This window comes from Belonocnema kinseyi, chromosome 1 (assembly GCF_010883055.1).
Source record: "Belonocnema kinseyi isolate 2016_QV_RU_SX_M_011 chromosome 1, B_treatae_v1, whole genome shotgun sequence".
NCBI classification, from domain to species: Eukaryota; Metazoa; Arthropoda; class Insecta; order Hymenoptera; family Cynipidae; genus Belonocnema; species Belonocnema kinseyi.
Window position 1 is genome coordinate 87,207,712 of NC_046657.1, and position 18,665 is coordinate 87,226,376.

General features: G+C 32.1%; 1 protein-coding gene across 5 annotated transcripts in view; it reads right to left on the reverse strand.

Annotated features, from left to right (window-relative positions):
* Positions 1-3,937: 3,937 nt before the first annotated feature.
* Positions 3,938-18,665, reverse strand: part of LOC117170122 (protein kinase C-binding protein 1) — an 87,451-nt gene continuing 72,723 nt past the window's right edge. For 4 of the 5 annotated variants that reach the window (XM_033356944.1, XM_033356698.1, XM_033356778.1 and 1 more), the window contains one exon: positions 3,938-5,277. In XM_033356944.1, coding sequence (XP_033212835.1) covers positions 5,146-5,277 — 132 coding nt within the window. In that variant the 3' untranslated portion in view covers positions 3,938-5,145. The remainder of the gene's footprint in view (positions 5,278-18,665) is intronic. The other variant, XR_004466762.1, reaches the window with a different exon arrangement.

Genomic DNA, 18,665 nt, shown 5'->3' on the forward strand with positions numbered 1-18,665 from the left:
CCCCACCATCGGTATGAAAAATAACTATATTTCAAAGTGCTCAGATCACAATATTATTTTTGCATAATCGACCGAACTGAAGCACTTTTTTCACCATATAAAACCTTCTGATACTTTGCTTGCTGACATTTTAGAAACTTTTAGATACAATTAATTACTAGAAATCTTTTTAATTCATGGTAATTGGATAAATTACGTAAGCCAAAAACATAAGCTTATAGATATATAATTTTCAATACTTGCCTCTGAGGTAACACTTTTGCTGATTATGGGGTTACCATACTCGAAAAGCACTACTTCACCTCGGTGTTACACAAATGATTACATGAAAAACTGCTGTAGGCATGCATGTTTCAAAAAATCTATTACGAGTCTAAAGTGAATAATAATTCGTAAAATGTTTTGTAATGCTTACAAGTTTGCATAGAACTCCTTGAAAGCTTTTGAACAAATGCGTAGAGATTATTTCCGACCGGGAATTTAAAAATAACACACAAGTTAAATAAACAGTAGAATAATTGTTTAAATTGCAATTCTTTGAAAATGAGCATTTTAGTAGATTTTTATGAGTATATATTTTTTGTATTTTTTATAATACCTTAGACATCAAAAAATTTAAAGTCTTAAAAAAATTGAAGACTCCTTCTCTAGTACAAATTTAATAAATTCATGTAAAAACATTAATATTTTGTTAGTTTTAGGGCCGTGGCTTCGTGTACCGAAACTTTGGTACGAATAGCTGGATTTTTTCGGTGAAATTAAAATGAAAAAGGGCCTATTTGTAACGGCCTTTCGGTACGAATAGCCAAATTTTTCCGCTATGTGTAGACACTTCCCATTCATAATATAATACATATAAACGGAGTATAATAAATGCCATTGGTTTCTGTTATACTGCCAAAGGTGTTATTCAAGTATTGTCCTGAACATTTTTAAGGCAATTTTGAACCCCTCCTTTGAGATAAACACCTATGCGAATTTTTTGGACCCTTACCCACCTAACTTTTTTTTGCTGAAAGCAGGCTTCCAATGTAAGAGATAAAAACAAGTTCAATAAAGTCAAAGGGTTACATTTTTATTATACAGAGATACGGACAAATTACTTTGAAGAAATATAATTACACTCCAAGCCCGATATAAGAAAAGTTCCGGGGGTTGCTTCGCACTGGCCTTCACCTTCAATCGTTTGCCTCAAAAGTAAACAGTCAGGGCCGCCTGAACCATTCACAATTGAAATACATAATATTGCGCAATCTCCGCAAACGAGTACATTTCTGCGACGCTGCACAGTAAGGGTGAAATGAAAAAACGATGTTTAAAATAACCTGTAGGTCACGATTCTTGATCGATTTTCAATTTCTTTTTTCCCAAAACTCAGGAATAAATTAACAAGAAATCTGTCGAGGCCGATTAATTTTTTTTTTTAATTTTTCTAGAGTTGCAAATAGTGGAAAATATGTTCTTTTTATTTTTTATTCTCTGTGAAAATTTCTCTCAGTGGAATGAGGCCTCAGGTTTGATTCAAAACGGTTGGTGGAAGAACAAAATGTGTTGCCATGTCAAGTTATTTATTAAAAACAAATATTTGCAACAAATAGTCATTATGGTAGATTATGTTTTTGTGAAGTATGTGTATTCATCGAAATGGGTCGTTCAGAGTAACAAGGTGAAATGTGATGATAAAAATGTGATATACGATATCATTTATGAACTTGATCACCAAATAATATAAACAAATACATGATTTAAACACTTTTAGGCAGAAGCGAACCAAATTTTCTTATGATTGTTTTCGTATCTTATTTCATGTGCTCAAAAATCACGCTTGCGAATGTAACGTATTGCCATCTGGTGGCGACAGCAGCAGCGACTAGGCAGCACAGCCAATGAGATTCGAAAACAATCGCAAGAAAATTCGGTTCGCTTCTGTCTAAAACTGTTCAAATCATGCATTTGTTTATAATAATTGTGGATAAATTTAACAAGTTACATCAAATAACAAGAATACATCAATGTGTATCACAGGAAACGAGATTATAAGACAATGAAAAGAAAATTCGGTTTGTTTCTGCCTAAAACTGCAAATCATGCGTTTGTTTTAATAACTGTTCATAAATTTCACAAATTATATCCGATGAAAAAATATATCAAGGTGTTTCGCACGTAACGAGATTCGAAGATAGTCGAAGAAAATTCGGTTCGTTTTTTATGCCTAAAACTTTTTAAATCATGCATTTGTTTAAAATAATTGTTAATAAATTTAACACATTATATCAGATGAAAAAATACATCAAGGTGTTTCCCAAGCAATGAGATTCGAAGACAAGTTGAAGAAAATTCGGTTCGTTTGTGCCTTAAATTGTTGAAATCATGCATTTGTTTATAATAATTGTTAATAAATATCACAAATTATATCAGATGATAAAAATACATCAATGTGCATCACAGACAATGAGATTCGAAGACAATCGGAAGAAAATTCAGGTTGTTTCTGTCGCAAACTGATCAAAGCATGCATTTGTTTATATTATTAGTTGATAAAGTTAACAAATGATATCGGATACCACCTTATTATTATCACATTTCACGTCGTTACTCTAAACAAGCGAGTTCGATGAATAAACATACTTCACAAAAACATAATCCATCATACTGACTATTTGTTGCAAATACTTGTTTATAACAAATAACTTGACATGTCAACAAATTTTGTTTCTTCCACCGACGCTTTTGCAGCAAACCTGAGGCTTGATGCCACTGAGGAAAATTTTTACAGAGAATTAAAAATAAAAATCCAATAAATCAATATTTTTTCCACTATAAGCATCTCTAGAAAAATTTAAACAAACAAAAATTCAAAAATCGGCCTGGACAAATTTCTTAAATATTTGATGCTGAATTTTATGGAAAAAAATTGAAAATCAATGAAGAATTGTCACCTACAGGTTATTTTGAACATTGCTTTTTCATTTCGCCCCACTGTAAGCTACTGGTGTTGTCAAGCATGAATGGTAACCATTTCTAGCCCAGCGGGCTAAGAAACTGCGTGGACCAGCAGTTCTAGGAATATCTTAAAACGGACGTCGATCTATCTTACGTGGTGGGTAATTCAATATTAAATATTCTTTAAAATAATTTTTCATTTAAAAGAACCTTTTACCTTACGAGCATAGCAAAGGAATTTAACAAGAATCGCGACAACTTTTCGTACATTCACAAAAACACTGAAAAAATACTGGAATGTATAAAGCGCTAATGGACCGAGACCTTGTCAACTGCGCAAATCGGGTCCGTCTGAAGCACAATATCATGCAATCTCCGCATGTAAGTCCCCGCGCAATGTGCCTTTCTACTACGCTGCTGGTGTTTGTGATGTAAGACTCGCAACCGGCTCTCTCCCATTATGCTGATACACAGCAGTTCTAGGAATTACTACAACGTAGTTACTATACTCAGAGTCTGGTGCATTTATCGGTATCATTATTGATAGTATTTATTGATTTAAAATAGACCTGCTCTTTTCGGTACAGTTAAATGCGTTGCTTAAAGGGGGTGCATCGATGCAAGGCCGAGACAGCCAATTAACGCTGCTGAACGTAAATATCTTGACGATTCGCAGTAGAGGTGGGAGGCCCCTCTAACCTTGAAATATAAGAATGCTTAGGCTTCGAAACGGCGAATTAAAAAAAAAGACTTGATTAGACATGAGTTTCAATCAGTCCCCACGGTGAGGCGCTCTGGCCAATCACAGACATCGTAGAGAGTATACATAAGAACAACATAACCTTAATAACTCAGTTTTAGGTTAGCCTTGATGAAGTCAACTGCAATGTTCACAAAACGTAGGCAAAATTCGTAGTTTTGGATACGATTGGAACACGAAATACCTATTTTTATTAAAAAGAATCAATTCTGACATCAAAGAATAAGAAGGGTATGTAGTGAAAACTTTTAGAGAAGGCAAACGTGTACATAAAAATTATGCATGTGATATTTTTGTGAAAATAAATTACACTGAAGTTCCTTAACATGTATGTGCAAGTCTACCCTGAAGAAAAAGTTTGAGACGCACACAATAAGTTCACTACCTGGCAGTGGTGAATATTATATATTCGTTCGTGTAACACTCACATAGCACTTGCATAAATACACTTCTGCAATGTTTTATCACTCATAGTTCTGGATTTTCCAGTCCACCAAAAATATCTTTCTTGGCACCAGCCTTTAAAAAGGAGTTTTTTTGTTGATTCGTTTCGTTTATATTAGACATTTTTATTTACAAAAATCAATATCCACTTGATGGAATTGTTCCAAAAAATATTCCCTGAAATTTTTTCCACTACCGCAGGACTATTTCAAATATAGAATAGCGCTTACATGGTCAAATTAAACACACTGTCAATTTCGACGCAAAATTCGATTCACTCTAGCACACGAGTATGAAACTTCGAAAAATGCGTAATTTTGCACACACGGCACTATAAAAGTTAAATATAAAGTTTGTGCTTATGGTAAAAAGTTCAGAAAAATTAGTTTCCTGATAAAGTATCCATCTCTGATTCATACAAAATTATTTGTAAAATATTAGCGCGAGATTTCAAATGAATTTCGTGATCTTCGCTTTCTTCTGAAGGACATGTATAAAGGCTAATTCCTACCGAAACAAGTAACATCCACACGAAATAATATATCGAGAATTTGGGAAATTAAATACAATGTACTAAACGAACGTTTGTCAGATCCTTCATTGAGTAAGAGGTCGTAAGTTGCGAAACAATATACGTAAGGTAGGAATCTAACCATTTTTACAAGACCTTATTTATTTGCATGCATTCAGTTAAACCTCCTTTCCACTAACAAGATGAGCCTCACTCTCAGCGTTGCAACTTAGTTAACTCAATTAAAATATAACCACTTTCAACACGTTCTTGAGACTCACGGTAATTACTGACTACAGTCAAAATATACCATCCTATACGATTATATAACGGTTTAACATAGAATACACATATTAATTTTGGGATACGAAGAAACAATATAAGCTACTGCATACAGAAAACTTCGCTTAATATATCACTTCTAAATGTGGCTGTTTTGTTATGTTTTTATACAGACTTACAAATATTTTGTGAGCTAAAGAACACTTTAACGCTGTTGAAGCTTCAGGCTCGCCATGGGCATTGCGTGAGGAATACATGTATTTGAAGTTGGTGCCACTCTAAATTCGCTCGGCGGGAGAGTGTGCACCCTACCGCATGTCTTTGCATTAGGTCCATTCTGAAAATATACAGTAACAATTAGAGTACTCAAATTTGCAAAGGAAATATAATTGCATTATAATAAAGAACATTTATATAAACTTCATTGAAACTTTTCCACTACATTGCAGTGAATTCGCCAGATTTTGGCGCATCAAAGAATATTTTCTGACTGATGCAGCCTTGAGTGCACACGAAATCTAATTATCGTATTAAAACTTGATAAATAAATAAAAGACACGTTGGTATGATCATAATTTTGTAGAATTGTACAAAAATATTATTTATAGAAACATTTTTCTGTAATTCTAAAAATGTAGGACCATACAAGTGTTTCTTAGTACCTTTAATTTAATTTCAAACAATTGAAGCTCAATATCGCATTTCGTGTCAACGTGAATTGTTGCGAAAAAATGTCGGAACTTGTGAGTTGTAAAAGTAGTCTTTACAATTGAATCGTCCGCACGAATAATGTTGGATGAACCCTGCCCTGCCGAAAGAAATCTCTGAGTATATTCTAAAGAGTCTCTAGGGTCAGAGAAGCTCAGAGAAATTCTCCGCAGGCACTCAGGTAGATATATTCAATGGTCCAGGTAGTACTTTTAAATGTTTTATAGGCTTTAAAATGTCCTTTCCGAAATTGAAATAGAAATACGATCATAAATAAAAAGCAGAGAGGCTGAAATTGAAATAAGAATTCGATCATAAATAAAAAGCAGAGGGGCTATATCAATAGAGTAGCCGACACTCGAGGGTCCTTTGTTAAGCTTTCGGATTAAAATTTAGAAGTAGATTTTTTTAAATTTCATAGTTAACAGCCTAAAACATAATAATTCGAAATCTACGGGTTTCGATGATTTCAGATATCTAACTTTTTTTAAATGCTTAACATTGGAATTAATACGACGTTTCTCGTAAATGGAATGAGATACGCCAAAAAAGACATTTTTTAATTCAACTAGAAAATGGTGTATTAGCATATAAGTTATAATTATAAATAAGTATAATGAGAAAATTCATCAACTAAAAAAAAATTGTTAATAATTTGAAGAGAAATTTAAAAAGGGAGAGTCGGATTAGCGACGGCCAAGTACTGTAAATAACTGCCCGCCCGGCACGTGACGAATACAAAAGGAACATTATATTACCGTCACACCACTCTTAAAATGACCACTAAAAGGACCTTGAAAAGGACCCGAATCTGTCAGACTATCTCCGAGACTAAATTGTTTCAAATCGACTCTGCTTATAGTCTCAAATGGGCCAGGCTGTTTCGCTACAGAATACTCAGAGATTTCTATCGGTAGGGTGTTCCCTCAAACCAACTTTTAATTACTAATAATTTGGTATTTTTAATTGGATTTTATCCACAAAGCATTACAATGGCACTACATTACTGAGTGATGTTTTTTTTTTTAGTTAATAACTACAGTAAACTTCCACCTATGTCCCCCGCCGGAAAACGTATACGCTCACGAATGTCCACCCTCTGGAGGGGCCCACACCTCTACCGGGAATCGTCAGAATATTTGTGTCTAGCATATTGAGTATTGTAGCATTCCCTCACGGTCATGGACGAATTGGTGCAAGTGTCAGGAAGGTTAGCACAGTTGTTGACAACTGTTCATATACGTATAATATCTTTAACATGGGAATTCAGACAACTTTTTTGGATAAAATAATCTATAATTGCAAGTCAGTTATAAAGGTCTGTATTTTCAAATGTATCATGCTACGACAGGTGGAAATATCAGCCGCCAGGAAGGTTACATAATCTTTGGTACCTACATGGCTCTGCACTGCAACTGCACACGACTTTTTTGAGGAAAATTTATAAATGCAACGGTAAGTTATAAAGGCCTGAATAGTAATATTTCTCAAGTGTAGAAATATTTTCTCATTCATGTTCCATTCTTTTGTCGATTAGAGTCTTTCAGTGTCACGAAATAAAATATCCAATATTTGAGGTTAGTGTATCAGATCGGATATTCTGATCTCAAATTTCGGACAGGTGACTGTATTGCGGGACACTGAAAGGTCATCAATCGACAAAATAATGGAACATAACTGAGAAAATACATTCTCCAACTTCCTGCTCTTCGAGCCTCTTTTTTTAACTGGTCCGTCCCTCTCGCGGACGTGACCGTATAGCCCGCATAGAGAACGTTGTGGGAGGTGAAGAAACTTTTGCGTGCCTTAAACTTTTTAGCCTTCTAATTATTTATTCCATTTCACTCTAATGCTTAGATTTCCTTTTTTCTTGGCTTCAGGAAATCAAATTTTAGCTTTAAAGAAACATTTTTATTTTTGTAATTTAAATATAACCTCTTATCTTAAAAAGTTATGGAATATCAACCCCTTTAATACAGATGACGTGTATAAACGCCATGATCCAGGTGAGAAAATGTTACTAATTTTCAATTAAATCCACCCAGTAGTCGAGTCCAGTCTAGTTACGTGACTAAGCTGCTACGGGTTACGCATTTACGCAATAACAGCCAAATGGAAATCCTAATTCTTAGACATTCTTAGATTCGTAACAATCGTAAACACAATAGTTGGTTTAGGAGAAGAGTTAAGTGTTGGAACGTCGTGAGTGTTTTCTTATAACCAAATCATGAGACTGTTTCATAAGGTAAAATTTTGTGTTGTTTTTTAAAAGTGGTAAAAAGCACAAAAGTGTTAGGACTGTCAGGGTGACAGTCCTTAAGTTTTTCATTTAATTTGAGATTATGTTTACACATACAATTCTGCGTTGTTTATAAGTATATTAAAAATTAGCAATGCGTTTAAATCCAGCACTTAGCTCTGAAATATTGTGAAGCATTATGTACTCCAATTAATACTGCAAAAAAAAGAAATTAATTTGATGCCTTACAGCTCTTTCGCATTTGACAGCCCCATTTTTACAACAATTTTCTGTTAATTTATTTCTTTATTTTTCATTAAGAAAACTTTGAGAAAAGAAAAATGTGTCCAGAAGTACCAATTAATAATGAATTTTACTGAAATCACAAATACTTATTTTTATTTATCGAATATCGAGAGATCTCTTCGGGACCTGCTGTGTTGAACAATGTAAAATATGATGTCTCTAATTTTCGGAATGGCAACTTCAACAGCTTCGACCAAATAGTAGAAATAAAAAAAAGAGATGAATTCGGAAACAAAAATATACTAACTTTTGTTTGAACACTTAATTATTTTATTGAAAATTATACTATTTTGCTAGACATATTTTTTTGGGTAGAGTTTATTATTTTCAATGGAAAAGTCAACTATTCAAATTTTGGTTCAGAATTAATCTCTTTTGGTAAAAAATTCCACTATTTACTTATAAATTTAATTATTTTGTTGATTTTAGATTAGTAATTAATTTGTCGTTAGAAGAGTCATATTTTTACGGATTCTAATATTTTTTATTCTGAATGTATCTCTTTTGGTTAAGCATTGAATTATTTTGTTGAAAGTTCAGCTATTTTGTGAAAGTCATATTTTTTGGATGAAATTGAATTATTTTTATTTGAGAATTTAACTATTATCAGGGTGGCCTCAACCGGAGAGAATTGGAGAACCGAGAAAAAACCAAGAGAGAAATATTACACCTGTACATTTCACGTTTTTCATCATTCGCGCGTTTCCTAAATTTTGAAAGTTTCCAAGCATATACTTTTGAAAGTGTTTAGTATAATTGAACTTCAGAGGTTTTAGGCAAATTGAAATAGATAAAAGAGTTGAATTGCATAATTTCTAAGTCGAAACGCTATTAACTAAACAATTTTATTTTGATTGAAGAAACATAAAATTGGAAGATTCCAGGTTAAAATTTCGGAAATAGGACAATATCAAAACATTAAAAATCGAATACTTTAAGATTAATATTCTGGAAATTACATAATTTAAAATTCAGATTAATTGGAATTGTAAATCGTTTAAAAAGTAATAACTTTAAAATTGCTAATTATATTTTCCAAAATGCAACCAATTAAATTTTAAGTGCAAAATTAAAACCTATGAAAGAGAAAAATTAATAATTTGACTTTCAACATGAAAATTAAGAACTCTAAAATTGTAACCATTCAATGTTACCAAAATTATTCAATTAGTCATGTATTCATTCCAGATAATTTAATAATTCTCTTTTTTATTCTAAACTCAATTTTTAACTTTTTAATTTCAAATATTCCTTTAGATTATTATTCATTCTTGAAATTTTCCAGTCGCATATTTTTTACTTTAAAATTATTTATTTGTTTCATTCTTAAGCTAAAAATGAAACAATTTTAAGAGATTAGATTGAAAATTTAAAATAAAAAAAATAATACAAAACTAGATTGCTATAATATGATTCCAATTTTTGAAATTGTACAATTTTAAGCTTTTCAACTCTAAATTGCTTTATATTTACAACTAAAATTATTAAATTTAAAACTGTCCATCAATGCTTTTAAATTCGAAATCTTCAAAAATTAGTTTAGGGAAAACTTTGGTTTCAAGGCCTCAAACATTAAAGTATTTTAAAATTGCGCACTCAAAACTATAATTTAAAATTAAAATCATAGAAATTTTACAGCCGACAAATATACTATCAATAACCCTTAAATGACACTGGGGGTCCAACGGATCCCAGACCATTTTTGAGCTAATAAAAACTATGATGCACGCGGAATTTGGCTCTGTCACTCCATCTAGCGTTAGTAGAGATGTCAAGCTATATGTTTGTATCTAAGCAGGTGGTCAGTGTGGCGTTAGCTACTTTGGAGAAAGCGCTTTAAAAATAGGCTGAGGTCCGAAGTACTCGGTGTGTCAACAGTGTACATTTTTATGAAAAAAAATGAAAATTTATTTAAGTGTATTTTGCATAGATCGTGAATATCAATCGTGAGTATTATTGTTATAGTGAAAAAAAAATTGGAAAACGTGCGAATTATGGAATACGGGAAATCTCTTTTTTTTTAACAGAATAGCTGAAATTTTAAACAAAATAATTAAATTTTTAACCAAAACAGATGAAAACGGAACCAACAATATAATAGTAATCTTTTCAAACAAAAAATAAGTAAAACATTGACTTTTAACCATCAAAGATGAATTTTCAATAAAAAAATGAGTCTTGAAAGATTAATTATTAATCAAAAAAGAGGGATTTTCTGTCCAAAAAGACCACTTTTCAAGAAAACAGTTGAATCTTCGACCAAAAGATGACTTTTATCAAAACAGTGGAATTTTCAACAGTAAAATTAAATTTTTAGCCAAATATAATAATTGTTTTAACATTATAATAGTTAACTTTTCAAATTAAAAGGATTGATTTCAACAACAAAGATATGACTGTTTAGCAAACAGGTATAATTTTCATCAAAATAATGAAATTTTCATCTAAAAGAGATTAATTTTGAAAAAAGTTATAATATTAAACTTCTAAAATAAAAAAAATATAACTTTCAATAAAAAATACGACTTTTTAACAAAAAAGTTTAATTTTCAACCAAAAAAGATCACTTTTTAAGAGAATAGTTCGATTTTTAACCAGATAATTGAATTTTCAACCAAAAGAAACGAATTCTACACCAAAAATGTAATACATAGTACCATAAAAGATGAATTTTCAATTAAAAAATATGGCTTTAATTGCATTTTGTTGAATTTTCAACAAAATAGTATAACTTTTAATTCAAAAGAAATAATTTTGAACCGAAAATATAACTGTTCAATTTTCAAATAAAAATAATTTAATTTCAAACGAAAAAATGTGACTTTATAACAAAATAGCTGAATTTTCAACAAAATATTTAAATGTTTAACGAAAAGAAGAGATACATTCGGAATCAAAAACATTAGAATCCATAAAAAGATAACTCTTCTACGGACAAATTGATTATTAATCTAAAATCAACAAAACAATTAAATTTATAACCAAATAGTAGAATTTTTAACAAAAAGAGATTAATTCTGAACTAAAAATATAATATTAACTTTTCCATTGCAAATAATTAACTTTACTCAAAAAAATATGAACAGCAAAATAGTACAATTTTCAATAAAATAATTAAATTTTCAAACAAAAGTTAGTACATTTTTGTTTCCGAATTCATCTCTGTTGGTTAAAAATTCTACTATTTGGTCGAAGCTTTTGAAGTTGACATTCAGGAAATCAGAGACACCATATTTTGCATCGTCCAACACAGCAGGTCCCGAAGAGATCTCTCGATATTCGATAAATAAAAATAAGTATTTGTGCTTTCAGTAAATTTGACTATTAATTTGTACTTCTGGTTCAAATTTTCAATTGGCGGCAATTAATGTCGAATTTAAACAAAAATAATCGAGTACCTCTTACTTTCGAAATAACTTTTTTATATCAACTGCAAATATAATTTATTATAGAGTTTTCAAATAAAATTTTGCTGCAACTGTCCAACTTCGTTTTTTATTAAGGACACATTTTCTTTTCTCAAAGTTTTATTAATAAAAAATAAAAAAATTATTTAACAGAGAATTGTTGTAAAAATGGGGCTGTCAAATACGAAATAGTGCTGGATTTAAACGTATTGCTAATTTTTAATATACTTATAAAGAACATAGCATTGTACGTGTAAACATAACCTCGAATTGAATGAAAAAAATTAGGATTATCATCCAGATAGTCCTAAGACTTTTGTGCTTTTTGCCACTTTTAAAACAATATATAAAACTTTACCTTATTAAATAGTCTTATGATTTGTTTATAAAAAAATCCCACGATGTTCTAACACTTGACTCTTCTCCTAGCCCGGCTATAGTATTTAAGAATGTTACGAATCTAAGAAATCTAAGAATTAGGATTTCCATTCGGCTGTCATTACGTAAATGCGTATCCCGTATCACACTGTTTTATCTCTCGAGCAGCTTAGTCACGTGACTAGAATGGACTAGACTTTCGACCTTACGAAAATTGCAAGTAGGCCGTTCTTGCACCCAACCGCTCAATTATTAGAATAAATAAAAAATAATTGGTAATGGAAAGGTAGCTTGACAAAAGAGTGCCATTCAACATTATTCGTACGAATGCTTCAAGTATTGTGAGAAATAAGGTTTGTCTAAATTACAAAAAAACATATGAATGATAATATTTTATACAGAGAAAAACATAACAAAAACAGATGCAGCAAGAAGAAAAATGACGAATTTCGAATTTGGAACCAATGTCGACTTCTTTATACCAATCACTGTTCGTCTTCCACCTATATACAATGGATGCTGAAGAACTTGAATACTATAATTGAGAAAAATATGGATATTTCTCTCGAAATTGCCCGAAACTACAAAGGATCTTTGGTCTACCTCAATAATAATAGGATAAAGGGCCCGTAAGTATGAAGATGGAGTAAATAATTTAACGAATTCGAATTTGATATCGCGCATCAACCTGAAGAAAAATTTGCAGTATGTGAATAACTCCCTATCGCGCTTTTCTATTCAATACAAACTGTTTTATACGACAGCAGTTATTAATTTTTTCTAAATAAGACTTATAACAAACCAGAAAGCTTTTTAGGATTGGTATATAAAATTATCATAATAAACTCTGAATGTTCTCTGTTACTTTTTTTATCAGCTATCAAATTTCACCATTAACCTTTTTAAATAGATTTGATATTCTCAACAAATCAGATATGAAGATAAAATGCAAGAGGAGAGAGAAAGATTTTTAATGCGGTGGCGGACCTCACCTAATGTGAATTCCTATCCCAAACTTTCGCTATAGATGGGTGGCTACTGTATAAAATTTCCCCCGGCAAAATTTGTATTTCAGTCAGTTAAACCTTTACCCATAATTGGATGAAGAGGAATAGGAAATACAAAGCAATGATTGACCCATGAAATGGGATCTGTCACTTGAAAAGTATTTTTTCGTGATGAATGCGAACCTGATCTTAATTTTTTGCTTACACGTAAGCGTTTCGAAATTTTATGGGATGAACTCAATTTAGACTCGCCGTGGTAAATTATCTACTTTATCGAAGAGCTTATTTCTCGGTTATGTATTTTTCGAAAGGTTAGTGCTGCAACTATAAACTTTAGTATAACGTTTATATAAAACCTTATTTATTTGTACATTTTCAAATACCCTTTTTATTACCAACATAATATCAAAAAAGTAGGAAGGTTGTTGTACCCAACGATAAGAAGCGCATATAAATCATGTAACTTCTTTTTTTAATACTACTCGGATATTGTGCAGATTTTGAGAGACATGAGCGTTTTCAAATGAGGTGACACGCCTATCTCTCTCACAAAGCGAAGATAATATTTTTTCCAATTAGCGCGATGGAAACACGATTTCAATGACCTTTAAGAGAGAAGGAAGCCAACGATTTCACGATTGACTGATCCAATAAATAAAATTAATCGTAACTTCAACTGATTACAATGCAAATTCAGGACATACGAAGCACGAATAAACTGGGTCGCACACTTTATGTTTACTTTGTGGAAACAGAAACGGTATTTCACATCTAATTGCGTTCGTTTCGATCATCACTGTTGCCGAATTCCATGACGCTGAGTTTCTCTAATTTACTTACACCGCGAGCTGTGGAAACTTAATTCATCGATTGAGGAACCGCTGACTTCGTCGTCTCTTAACGAGCATCCGAAGTCACACTTCTGGCCCGACATTAAGAAAAATTGTAGTGTAACATCTGGACTAGATCGAAAGACATGACTTCAAACGTTGAAGCAATTGAGATATAATATCTACCCTTTTCGCCACTTGTAAAAAAGCAAGTGTATGAACAAAATAAAATGATTTAACCAATTAAAAGTCAGTAGAAAAATTAATCGACATTCAGAATTGACCAGTTCATCATGTCATGTGATAGAGTATGCAAAAATTTTAATGTGATCATTAAAGCACGGAAAACTAAAAGATGCTAAATCCACTTTTCACGAATTTGAGTCTTCTTCCTAAATCCTACTTTCTCGCCTTTTTACACTTATTTCAATGGAAAAATAAGGTTTTGCAAGTTTTTACTCTAAAATTTATTATTTTCATGTATTCAAATATCTTAAAACTTTTAAGAATTAAAATTAAATTAATTAAGAACACTAAAATATTAATTTTTTATAAGAATTTCATTGTTATTATATGATTTTAATAAGTATCAAATAATTGAAGATATTATAAAAATCCAAAAATGTTGTACTTGTACAATGTATGTATAATGCCAAGGAAAGCTAAACGGTACTAAGATCATCGCCATTCCCATTAAGTTACCTATTTTTTCCCATAATGTTTATTAAGCGGATACATCCCCCCACATAGAAAAAATATAATACAATTCACTTAATTGGTTATAAATTGCTCCTCTAGAAAGGATTTTTGATTCTCCTGTAACCGTATATTACGACCTGCATATTACGTGAAAGTATCAATTCCAATTTAATAGAGGATTCTACGTGGCCCCATAGATGGGCTCAAAATCAATAATTTTACCAATTATGTCGGATTCTCATTCCTTTAAATATTCCAATTATTGTTGCCTTTGTGACATATCTTCGCATTTACATCGCATGTTGAAAAAAAAGTTGCCTTTTTCCCATGTGACATCAATGGGAAACATGGTCTTTGAGGCACGTGTTAATATTAACAGATTTTGCTCAAATTAAAATAGTATATTACATAGCTAGGGACAAAAGGCGGCGATTTCTGACGAGTGTGAAGTAACCGTTGGCCCCTACCTATGTACGATATTTTTCATAGCAAGCGAATCGGAAGTTCGATCTTATTGCCTCTTCAGTGATTTGCATTCGCCTATTACAACTTTTTAATCTAGGGTTGAAAACACAATATTTGATCCGCTCAAGAGGCCGCTTAACATATATAGTTCAAAATTCTGTTTAATTCCAGTTTTGAAACAACGATCAGTGTTCGATTTTCACTGTGATAGCGTATTTTATAGTGATAGAAGAACTAAATCATCGTAGCATAGGTATAATATCCGACAATTTGAACCACGATACAGCCGCAGTTTATGAGAATCAGAAGGTCGTCATCAATTATTTGAAAACTAGGTTTGATCCCACATAAATGAAAGAAATTATTTAAATTTTGGACGTGCAAGCCAACACTTTAAAAGTAGGTAAAAATTTCAAATCTGCTTAATCACAAAAATGACATCTACTTTTCCGCAAAATGATATTTTCATGCTCCTGTTCATGGAAAAGGACCATGCGATAGCGTTTGTGCAAACCTAAAGCGTCAAGCGGAATGAACTAGTTTGCTAAGATCATCGAAAGATCAGATCCAAGCAGCGAAGGCTTTGTATCAACGGGGGAAAAAAATCCTTGACAGAAACTGTTGTTTTTTGAACACGAAAGACGATTGCACTAAAAATGCTGAAATGTTGCAAACGCGTTTTTTCGATGAGAAGACAGTACCAGGCAGTTCAAAGTATCATGCTGTGATACCTGATGATGATAGAATAACACGAATATTGAAAAAGTATTCTTCAGCTACGGAGTACGACGTTTTTACGAAAATAAGGATTAGGAAGCAAGCTGTATAGAAACGTTCACTTCAATGTATACATTTGCAAGGAGCGAGGAGATTCACGAAGATAAAAAAAATTTTGTTTTGTGAGAGGCAAGGGGACTCACATTAAAAAAGCACCCCGAAAAAAGGAGTTTAAAAACGTACTGCAACCTCCGGGTAGTGAACTCTCGAAACTTATTTTTATAGGTTATCTGCAGGTGATTATAATTTCAATATCTATTGTATTGAGTATGTCAAATGTAAAATTTTCACATCAGCACCAAACAGTCGCGCCAACATCAAAATCCCGCACGATACGTTCGAGGCGCCCGCTCTAGTAAATGTCTATTTCTTCACAGCGAAAAATGTTCCCATTTTGGTCAAAGCAGGGTTTTAAAGGGGAAGATTTCTAGTTTTTTTAAGACCATTTAAAACAAAATCGATGATGTCGGAATTTCGAAAAATCCAGGCTAAATTTTTATTGAAAGAAAAATTAGACCTAATTTTCTTAAAGTTCATGAAAAGAGCATTAAAGTCAGGCCTCCAAGCATCAATGCATTTTCGTGGGGCAAAGTTTTGGGTACGAAGTACCAGTAAATGTTCGCCAAGGGCGCCAGCTGGCGTCAACATAAACGTGACTGTTGTCAGTGATAAGCGCCGAACGTATGTGTGTCGTGTGGTTTATTGGAATTTTTCGCTATGTATTTTTAGGTAATTATTTATAATAATTTAAATGCAATGATTTGTCTAAGATAAAAGACTATTGGGTAGCAAGTTTATGAAAATTACACCAAAGGCAAAAAACGAGTATTAGAAAAATATATTCGAGAAATTGTGGATCTGACAAAACGTGACACTTCTTATACGTTTGAAACAAAGTGCATTTGTACACAATCCAATTACACTTGCAAAAAATCGTAATAAAGAAGTATCTTGACTATTCTTTGCAGTCTATTTATTTATTACATGTAGAATCTTATTTATCTTCAAATAGGAACAACGCCTTTTAATTTATTGTACATTTGTGTGTGTCTCATCATTGACGGCACATTTAGTTGTGTTGAGGACAACTATAGTACCCCCGCCGGCCATTTACTGGTACTTCGTATCAAAGTCGCTAAGAAACTTTGTTCCGCAAAAATGCATTGAGGCTTGGGGGCCTGCTTAAAATGTATATCATGACCTAAGGCCCAATAGTACTATAATATATGTGAATTTGAACATGATCCGAATACTTTCGGTTTTTAAGTGGTATCACTTCATAAATAATGTCCCAATAATAAGATCGTAGTATAGCAGTAGTCGAAGTTTTTTGCACATTCTGACTGCATGCTAGCTCAAAAATTAAAAATCCCACCCAGTTTCCATAATTTTATTTGATCAATAAATTTCAGCAAACAACTTCTCAATAAAATACATACTTATATCAAAGCACAACTTAGTAAAGTTTAAAAATTTTGGATAACTTTGCTTAAAAATTATCAGTGCAAAAAAGCTAAAATGTCTTGTAATGCACCTGCCCCAAACTAAATATGTAAACTTTTTAGTTTATTAATAATATTGTAGCAATAATTTGTGTTGTAACGCCACATTGTTATTTTGATGTCCGATTGATTATCGCTGTCGGTGAGTTGCGTCCCATGATCGAAGTCGACGAGGGGCCTCGCTGAAATGCGTCCTCGCCCTCTGACCCTTCTTTCCCTCTCTACTCGTCGCTTCACTTACTTCCTTTCCCCTCTTGTTTTCCAAATTTTACTTTCGCACTTTTTCCAGGCTTAGGTCTGGTAGCGTTCGCCACTATAATACTTTATTCTTTTGATGCTGGCGTGTTTGAAAAATGTAGTAAAACATGTATTGTCAATAATACCAGGTTGAAATTTCAAATCGTCGAGCTACATAAAAGCTGACAAGTGAAATAAATATACAAATTATACATAGTTTTTATTAAAAAAGCTATTTATATTTCATTTTGAGCTAAAACTGGAATTTCCTAAAACAGTAAAAATAGCCATTTTCACATCAAAAATATTATGAAAATAGCTTGCTATTTTCAATATATTCTTATCTAAACCATACAGGTAAAAATGTGCATAAAACTTCATGAACCTACTTGCAAAGATAACATTGTATCAATAAGAAATTGTTCTGTGCTTAAAATTTATCGCCTTCTTTGACCAGTGCTTCTCATTTTTTATATAAGTTACGGCTTGAACTCCCCTTAAAATTTATGGATGGGAACAGTTAAACATATCGTTCAATTTCGAATGATATACTTCACAACAGTTCGTTGTAGTGGAAAACTGGAATTACTTGAAATATAATTTAATAAAATGTAAATACAGAACTTTTCAACTCTTTCAACCGATAGTTGGATTGGTTTCAATTCTTTATTAAAAACCGTTTCAACTTCGGATGGATCAAAACAGATAGATCTAAAGTTCATTAAGAAATTGCTGTTGCATAGAAAATCATTTTTTCAAGAAGCAAGAAGAAGGCAAAAGTGAATTTTTTCCGCCACTCGACAGATGGGCTAAAAGAGAGAGAGAGAGGACTACTATTTAGCTAGGCCCTCGGCGATTTTGACCATAGTACTCAACTCAACAACAGCCCTTGATTATAATTATACATCATATTATGCGAACAGCCATAGTTCTTTCTTTCGTTGCCTGAAAATGCTAACCTGGCCTGTAAAGGCGATTTTAAATTCTGAGTCTCTCGTTCCCGTCAAAAGTAAAAAAATTTTTTTTCTTATATGCTGTCCAAGTCTTAATTTTAGGATAAGACTTGAAAATAATTATTCAATATATTCATGATAAAATAAAAGTAAATAATGATCAATATTTTTGCTTCTTTTTTTATCATGGCTGAATGCCACAGAACGCCACCTCGGA